Source organism: Rhinolophus ferrumequinum, chromosome X (genome assembly GCF_004115265.2).
Source record: "Rhinolophus ferrumequinum isolate MPI-CBG mRhiFer1 chromosome X, mRhiFer1_v1.p, whole genome shotgun sequence".
Classification (NCBI taxonomy): domain Eukaryota; kingdom Metazoa; phylum Chordata; class Mammalia; order Chiroptera; family Rhinolophidae; genus Rhinolophus; species Rhinolophus ferrumequinum.
In genome coordinates, this window is record NC_046284.1 from 80,829,669 (window position 1) to 80,838,796 (window position 9,128).

Genomic DNA, 9,128 nt, shown 5'->3' on the forward strand with positions numbered 1-9,128 from the left:
CCCACTGTCTTCAATTATCATACATCTCTTTAACAAATGGGATAAAATATTAATAGAAAAATTGAGAACTTTGAAAAAGTCAGTCACTTTGAACTTAATCAAGAGTAGTTTCAATAGCGTGGTATAGGCATAAGCCATGTGGGGAACTGAAAATGACATAGCAGTTGAGTAAGTGGAAAGGGAATAAGAAAAATATGTGTAGAAGAGTTTGGCAGTGAAAGGAAAAAAAGAAATATCAGGGACAGAAGCATCATACAAAGGTATGAATTGTTTTAAATGTGAACCCCAAATCAATATCTTACAACAGACATTTTGGTCTCTTTAGGGGATAATATACACTCCAGGAAGAAGTATTGGGATTTGAGGGACATTTCTTATGTCTTATAAAAATAACGGGACAAGGCTTTTGAAGAACCATCATAGAAAGTCTTGGATTTCTAGTTGCTGAATATTAACTATCTAGAGAAAACATGGCTGCTGCTCAAATAGAGGGGAGAGTTGGGGAGCAAGGCCCCTTGGCTTTCAGGGATGGGTCAGAGGAAAGAGGCTAGTGGTGCAGTGTCAGAAAGAAAGCAGGATTCCTTTTCCTTTGAAACTACAGTGAATGTGTGGATGACGGATGGAGACAGAAGTATGTTGATGTGGGTGGTATGGGTAAATCAGGCATCCTTATGAGTATTCTGACCTCAGAAAAAAAAGGACATGAAGTCAACTACTGAAGCTGAGTGTGGGATGGAATTTATTTTTGTTCATCCATGCATTCGTTCAGCCAGCATGTTAAGCACCCACCATATACTGTGGTAGGCCTGAGGGATTTACATACACATAGTTCTAGCCCTGGCCCAGAGTAGTGACTACTGTGTGTTTGCAAGGGAATCAAGATAAAGGAACTGAAAGTAGTGCAGACACAACAGAAGTTGAACATTGCAAATCAGTATTGAACCACCTAGGAACCAGATCCTAATAGGCAAGCCCCTTCCCAACAGGCAGGTGGGAGGGATCTGTGGTTGAGAGGCTGGTATTGTGGGCACTCTGGGAAGACCAGGTGGAATGTGAGTGGTAAAAAGTGACACACAAAATACTAGCCATAGTATTGAAGCTAGAAAGGAAACCTGATGTAACAGGAGAGCTGGTGGTTTCAGACAGTAAAAGGTGAGATTTTACAGCCAGGTCTTGGTGCTCAGCCAAGTATATGGCATTAAGTGAGGCTGTATGTCTAGTAATACAGTAGGATTTTGGCTTCATCCATCCTGGGTATCCTTAGGAAAGTCATTTAGTCTGATCTGACTATCCAAATCAGTCATTGGCATAGAGGCATTCACCTGTAGCATGGGCAATTTTGTGTTACCAGTTGATAAATGACTCTCATTCCAGATTATCTGCATCCAGATTTGTCAAAGGCTGTCTGCCTTCTGCACCATTCTGGTCTGTGGAATCTTCCATAGCAACATCAGGAAAAGAAAAAAAAATGAATTATTTGTACTGGATTGTAATGGAATGTGCATGGGCTTTGAGGACCTGGGTTTGAATACTGGCTCTACTACTTAAAATATAGTACAGGGAACTTAAGCAAATCACTTTTTCATTCCTAGTTTCACTTTCCCAATTTGTGAAGTATGTTCAATAGTGATTGTCTCCCAGGATTGTTGTGTAGACTGTGAGGTAATAGAAGTAAAGCAGTTACCATAGTGCCTGGCCTATCTTGATACTCATGAAACATTATTGCCTTTTTCTCTCTTTAATTGGGAATAGCCACATCATTGCTGTAAAGTTTGAGGATCAGCACAAGTCGGTAGCTGAGCTAACACCTACTTCTTAAAGACGTGCAAGGACCTGCTCTGGTTTCTCAATCTTATATGATGGAGTCCATCTGAGGTCACTCTTCCTTCCCTTTTCTACCTTTATGGTGTTAGGATCAGGATGCCCCTAGCTAACGATATAGTTTAGCTAATATGTTCAAAACCCACGGCTGCAAGTGATAGGATCCCAACTCAAACTACATCAAAGAAGGGCTTTACTGGCTCAGATAGCTGGGAACTTTGGGGCTTCAGGCACACCTAGGTCCACAAAGTTCAAATGATGATCTCCAGACTTTCTCATCTCTGATTTTATTTTTCTCCTCATGGTATAGATATAAACCTATCAGAGTCCCAGATTCATGCCAAGCTAACCTAGAGACTCCAGCGTGGGGGCATGGAATGGGGAACAGAGGTAGGGAGCAAGGCACATCTTTCTCCTAGTGTCTATATATATTCAGTTTAGCAATGGACTCTGATTGCACAGAACCCTTTTGGGTCCTTTGGCCATCTTCAGAAGAATCACTCCTGTGGAAGGGGTGTGGGTAGAAGAGTGGGGGAACTGAGAACTCTAACCTGGCCTAGCATGAGAGGAGCAAGGCAAAGTGATTGATAGCCCCACTGGAACCACAAAGAATGGGGGAAGGGCTAGAGTGCTAAGCAGACAATCTACAGCTCTCCACTAAACACAGCCACCATATACCACTCCTCTCTTGCGGTCATAACATGCTGTGTGATATAGAACTGTGTGAAATGGTGAGGTACACTGTCTCTTGGGAAGATGAACCAATCTGGTACACCTTGGAGAGGTGTACTGCACAGATGTAAGGTAAGAGACACTGTGGGGAGCTCAGGGACACTGAAGTGAGGGGCAGTGTTGCCATGCACACACAAGAGAGCCCAGCTCTCTGCTTCAGCTGCTGCTCCCCCTTGCCACCCAGTCTCTCATGACTACCGATTCTTAGGTCTGTGCTCTTTTCCTTGCATTGGACCTGGGACTCCCTCCACACAACCTGGCTATTTCTTCACGGAGCACCTCCTTTCTTTAAGCCATACCCTGAAACTGAGTAGCATTTCATACAATCTTTGGGCAAAATACAACACTAATTACATGTATTACACCACTGGGCACTTAATGAAGGCTTGATGGATGAGAATGCATTACTGAGAGGGTGAAGAGAGCAAATAATTGAATTCATCCTCACATTCAACAACCATTTATTAACACAGAAATGCATAAGGCGTGGCCCCCATTCTCAGAATGTTTGGTACAGAGGGGCAGACAACCACAAAGCTGCAGCAGAATCACAGTAGAATAAGTACTACCACTGAGGTACAAAGTACTTTGGAGGCACTGTAAGAGAGATACACAGGAGAGGGAGGACTATTTTCCAATTTATATCTGCCTAGAGCATTCAGGGAAGGCTCCAAAGAAGTCATCTGTAAGTTGAGTCTTGAAAGATTAGAAGCCACCAGGTGAACAGTCAAGGAAGGAGCCCTACAGGCTGGGACTCAGAGATGTAGGTAAGGTCAGGTAAGTGAAGGGTTCAGGGAACCAGGCATAAATGATGGAATAAGGGGGAAAAAAGAGTAAGGACTGAGTAGAAGTGCTGTCAAGCACAAACCCATAACTTTACTGTGGAAATTTAAAGGTCTTGTTCCTCCATAGAGAGGGAAGAGGGAGAGAAGAGGGTGGAAGGTCCTCAGATCTGGGTCCCTGCTGCTTCCTCAATCAGGCTATGGGGCTCAAACACCAAGGCTAGAGCTTCACAGTTGTGATCTAATATCCTTAAGCCACTAAATTGTCAAAAGCCCCTTTTCAGAAGGGAATAATTTGTATGAATAATGCGTTTCTAAATGGGAGAGTGTCCCTACTATATTCATCTTTCTCAGATGCTGTTGATTCTGTCTAAAAAATAGTTCTACTTCCATCAGGAAACCAGATGAGGTGTGGAACTTGAAAGGGGAAGTTGGGCTAGAGTTGAGGCCTTGCAGTAATCTCACAACTGAATGGTAAAATGATGGTTAAAGTCTCTATTTTTTTTTTACAAAATTCTATTTATGTATAAACATAAAACTCGAAAAAATATATTTTTACAAACTCGTCTTATTATTCCTGTCTCCTTCATTTACTTCTTTCATACCCATATGTATTTTGATATGCTTAAATTAAAAAACCCTTTTGAGTTTTTTAATTTTAATGTTTCCATTTAAATGTTTTTAATCTTTTTTTATTTAAATGTTTTATTTTTAAAGGTTTTAAAATTTTATATATTTTTTTAAATATTTAAAAGTTTTTAATCTGAAATTGAACTTGCCTCAAGTTCTCTGTATATTTTTAAATCCTCTATTCTCTAAATTTTCCTCTTAATAGATTTTTTTAAATTAAAAAATTTAAAATAAACTTTGCATTCTTGCCTGGAATTGTTCTAAACTTTCCTTTTAAAACTTTTCTCTAAACTTAAATTTGAATTTTCAAACAAAACAGATACAGACTCGTAGATACAGAGGACAGACTGATGGTTGCCAGATAGGAGGGAGACTTGGGGGCTGGGTGAAAAAGGTGAAGGGACTAAGAAACACAAACGGTAGTTACAAAATAGTCACAGGGATGTAAAGTACAGCATAGGGAATATAGTCAATGATATTATAAAAACTATGTATAGTGGCAGGTGGGTACTAGACTAATTGGGGGGATCGCTTTGTAAATTATATAAATGTCTACCTACTATGCTATACACCTGAAATAAATATAAAATAATATTAAATGTCACCTATACTTGAAAAAATATATTTATTCCATTTTATTCTTCATCCATCAATCTAATCCTTATTACATCCCCTACTGTTCTGGTCAACTAATCTATAAAATAATTGATGTCAAGGAATTAATGTATTAGTCATCACACCGGACTTCCCAGTGCCATGTGTGTGCAGCCTATTGTACTAGGGTTGGGATGACAGAGTTCACAGTCAAAAAGAGTGGGGGTGGTTAGATAATCACAGTTAACTGCATTACAATCTGATAAATGCTATAATAAAGATAACAAGAAATATTTTCATTCCATTTCGTATTTTTTGAAAATTTATTTCTTAGTCATTAAACTTTCATGAATTTTGTTAACCTTAGATTTTCAACACATATTTTATGCTCAAATTTCAAGGCTTACATTAACATTTTATTTCATTTAAATTTGTTTCCTTCTTTTTCAACTTTTTAAAGCTGATTCACTTTAACTTTTTGTAAACATTCAGTTTTTTTTTTCTTGTTTTATTCACCTTTTTTTAAACTAAGAATTTCTAAAATGTTTGCATTCTTGCCTGGAATGCAAGATGTGCATTAAAATGTGTTAAGCCCTATTTTAATAATTTTGAAGTTTTAAATTAAAAACTTCAATTTTTAAAACATTGAAAAATACCTGAATTTTTTCAAATTTAAAACCATTTTTCTTCTAAAATTAAAGTTTTTTTCTCTTAAAGGTTTTTAAAATTTGTTTTTCAAATACTATCTTTTTTTCAAACTATTTGACTGGTCAGCCACAGCTGGAACACCAATTGTGAAGGTTTTTGTTGATGAAAGAATACTCCGACTTCCCACAGTATTTTTGTAGAAACAAATGACATATAGTAGTGCCAGAACATCTCTATTCCCACTCTCCCCACCTAAAACATTCTTTTCATTTAATTATGTGACCATTTTTTTTAACTCTCCTCCCTCCTCCCATTTCTTAAGGCTAAATGGTCACTAGTTAGTATTCGTTTTTTCCCCATAAGCCATGGTAAAATATGTTCTTTATATCAAGGTGCTAATTATCATATAGGTGCTGTTGTCATTGTCAGTTCCAGGTTTTTGTGATACTTCAAGAGGTGCTCATTGTTGTATGGGTATTGTCATTGTCCATTTCAGGTAGGTTTGTGTGTCACTTCAGGATCTTGCCTATTCATTTCTTTTACTTTTTTCTGATAAGTGGTCTGGTAAGACTACTCTTTCTCTAGACCCTGTTTGTGATAGAACAGTAAATACCCTTCACTGTAGAGTAAGTCCTCAATGGTAGCCTTGGTGATGACAGCATCATCACAGCTGAACCACTGGTCCTTTTGCTGCCGGATAAAGCTGGTGTAGTGTCCACTTTCCAAAGTTCCATGGTGATTAATCACTGCAAACAAGGAATACTTATTCTCATTGGGTGCACAATCTGTTGGTGGTTGGTCAGCTTTCATTCTGCTCTCTTTAGTGGAGGCCAAAAATGGAGTCATGTCCAGTTCCAAAGGAAAGGAGATAAAAGTATTAATCTTTCGTCTCTGTTTGCCTAAATGTTCAAACCGCTTTAGATGAAAACAGGCCACAATGGGTAATTTCTTCATTGTGAGCTGTTTGGTAGATTCCTGGTAGCTTTGGCAACTACTGCATTTGATTTTGGCACTGCTTCCTAGGTGTTCCGGCCTTGTAAACCACTGAAGGCAGTCTGTGAGTGAGGGGATTCCTGGTATGTGGTCATCCCTACACACTGTGCTGTCAGCCCTCTCTGGACTCTGGGAACTGAATGTGGCATAAGAGCCAGGCAAGTCCAAACTGATGTCCCAGCATGGGTCTATTGTGGTGGAGACGCTATGGCAAGCTTGACATGTGACATCTGACTGCAAGCCTCCTGTAAAGATTTGGTCTATAATGCAGTTACAGCAGTTGGGGTTACTGGCTTCCTGCTCAACACTATCATCTTTGCTGTGTCTATGCAGCACATCTAATATTGCAATAAGGAACTCATGGGCATCCTGTTGCCTGTACCCTGCTAAGTGTTCTGCATGAATCCATATCAGGTGCAGTAACTTATAGGGAATGTGAGGAGTTCGGCTCCCAGAGTACATAGCATGAAAAAGAGAAGACATTTCACAGACAAGACACAAACTGGGGCTTGTCATTATACATTTGTGCTTGTCAGAGAGAAAGAAATCTTTCAGAAGAGGAATATGGGTAAGTGCCTGGACAATACAATTCATAAAACAGGTGTTCCCAAGATTGATTAGCCCTCTCAGGCCTACAGTATACACTGACTTTTTTCTCCTCTTTTTCTTGGGTTTCACCAATTTTGGCTGTCGTTCCTTTGACTCACAGGTTGATTGCTTCTCTTCAACACCTGATGCCATATACTGTTGAGAAACATCTGTTGAGGTGGAAGTTAATAATTTCAACATTTTCTCTTTTGTTTCTTTGGCAATCTGTTCTATGTCTTTGTCATATACGTAATCCTTACATATAAAGCAATATATAACCCCATGGTAGAGGTCTACAGCTAAATTGTGCTGTTCTGTTTCTGCATGTTTATGAATATGTTTCTCAGTAAAGCAACCAAAAAAGACACAGGAGAGACAAGAGTGGAGTCTGTTCACATGGGTACTACATACAAGACAGATGCAGGACTTTGCCTTACGCTTCCTAGTCTCCGGGGTCCCACTCCAAACGAAACGCTGGTAGATCAACCGAAGGTTCTTCTGCCAATTCTTCGCTACTTTAAAGCTCTCCACATGAGAGCAGCCCGCGGGACCCTGATCAAACTCCACCTCCAGCAGCCAGTCCCCAAAGCCACCTCGATCCCCAGAGCCGCCTAAGTCACCAAAACAGCTTTGCCGCGTCCGAGGCCTGGACGCCGGCCGGGATCTACGCTGAGGTCTGCGCCAGTGCCGGGGCCGCGGCGAGGGCGGCGGTGGCGGCGGTGGCGGCGGCGGCGGCGGCGGCGGCGGCGGCGGCGGCGGCGGCGGCGGCGGCGGCGGCGGCGGCGGCGGCGGCGGCGGCGGCGGCGGCGGCAGATGAGCTGGAGGCGGGGGTGGGGCCTCGGGTCCGGGCGGTCCTCGGAAGCGGGCCCGGGGCTGGGGCCGAGGGCGGGGCTTGCGGCGCGGGCAGAGGGGCGAGGAGCTGCTGGGCCAGCGGGGTGGGGTTGAAGGGAACACCTCGTCGCCACCGCTGCCGCTCCAGGTCAGGTTCTCCTCAGGCACAGGATTACGCTCTTGTAATGGCTCCAGCTTCATCTTCTCAGTTCCCTGGCCGGCACACGCCTTCGTCGTGCCCACCGCCTCCACCTCCATTTCCCCCGCCTTCTCAACCGCCTCCTCGGACGAGGCTCCTCCCCCACCTCTCGAGCTCCAACGGACCAAAGAGCCAGAGGACGAGGCAGCTTCTGGAACTTGGGCCATCAGCTCACCGCCTGGTCTGGAGTGAAAGGCGTCTGGAATCGAGCTGCCACTGTAGATGGAATGAGACAGAGATAGCTGTGAATAATCTGGCCGGCGTCATGGCCGCGGCGGGCCATTAGCGCCCCCGGGACCCTCCCACCGGCCGCTGCGAGCTCCACCCCCTCTATTCAGAGGCTCCTGGAACTGGTGTGGAGACCGAAGCGGTTGGTTACCTGGTTTAAAGGCGATCGGATCTTGCCCGGGGCCGAGGGGGTGGTGCGGGGTGGGAGGGAGGCAGGCAGACGGCGGCTGGAAAAGGTGGGGGCGGGGGTACGGCCTGAGCTTTAGGGTGGAAAGAGATGGAATCTTTAAAAAAGGCGCCACCCTCAGACTGCCTTTCCTGGGCCTTGCGCAGCCTCACTTTGGTACAGCTTCCTCTGACGTTCATTCCTTATATCCTAAAACACACTTGGGTCAACATTTTACCTTAAAAATGGCTGGGCCACCTATGGAAAATGGGCTCAGGGGAAGAAAATGTCTCCCTACTCCCATCTTACCTGTGCTTCTCCGGCTGGCTGTGTTCCACCTTTTGCCCCTACCTCCAAGCGCAGTCTTTTCCTCTGCCACTTTCTTGTGCCCTCTCATGCTCCTTCGCGCTTGTGTTCTCTCTCACACCTCGTTTCTTGCTTCAGCACCCTCATTCCCTATAATTCCTCTGAGAATTCGGACTCCTTCTCACGCCCTCCACGCGCTGGACGCTCACGTCTTCAGTGCTGAACGCCCGAAGTCCCTGCCCCTTCCCGCCCCCGCCCACGCAGCGCCCCCAGCCCCGCTGTTTGTTTAAAGGTCTGGGTTACCTTGGGCCCCAGGCGCGTGATTCAGAACGTCAGCAGCTGCTGCTGTCCAGGCGCTCCTCAGCCAGCCTTCTCTCCTGACCTCTCCTCAGGGCTGGTCACAAGGGGGCCGCCCCCTGGCCCCACCCCTCTCGACGTGCGGCCCCCAGCCCCGGATTCTGCCCTCCTTCAGTGATGAGTGGCACCGTTGTCCGCGCAGTCAGACAAACCTCTTCCTGAAACAGATTCTACTGGAGGTAACCACAGCGACAGAGTCTAGAGAAAGCCCCTGAAATGGAGGCTGTGGCCTCACCTGGCTCCAGGCCCACGC

General features: G+C 44.3%; 1 protein-coding gene across 1 annotated transcript; it reads right to left on the minus strand.

Annotated features, from left to right (window-relative positions):
* Positions 1 to 4,502: 4,502 nt before the first annotated feature.
* Positions 4,503 to 8,914, minus strand: USP51 (ubiquitin specific peptidase 51). Its single transcript, XM_033107512.1, has 4 exons — positions 8,522 to 8,914; positions 8,198 to 8,422; positions 7,603 to 8,034; positions 4,503 to 7,524 (listed from the first exon to the last, which is right to left on the minus strand). The coding sequence occupies exons 3-4, from the start codon at positions 7,983 to 7,985 to the stop codon at positions 5,778 to 5,780; spliced, it is 2,130 nt and encodes a 709-aa protein (XP_032963403.1). The 5' UTR covers positions 7,986 to 8,034; positions 8,198 to 8,422; positions 8,522 to 8,914; the 3' UTR covers positions 4,503 to 5,777.
* Positions 8,915 to 9,128: the final 214 nt, after the last annotated feature.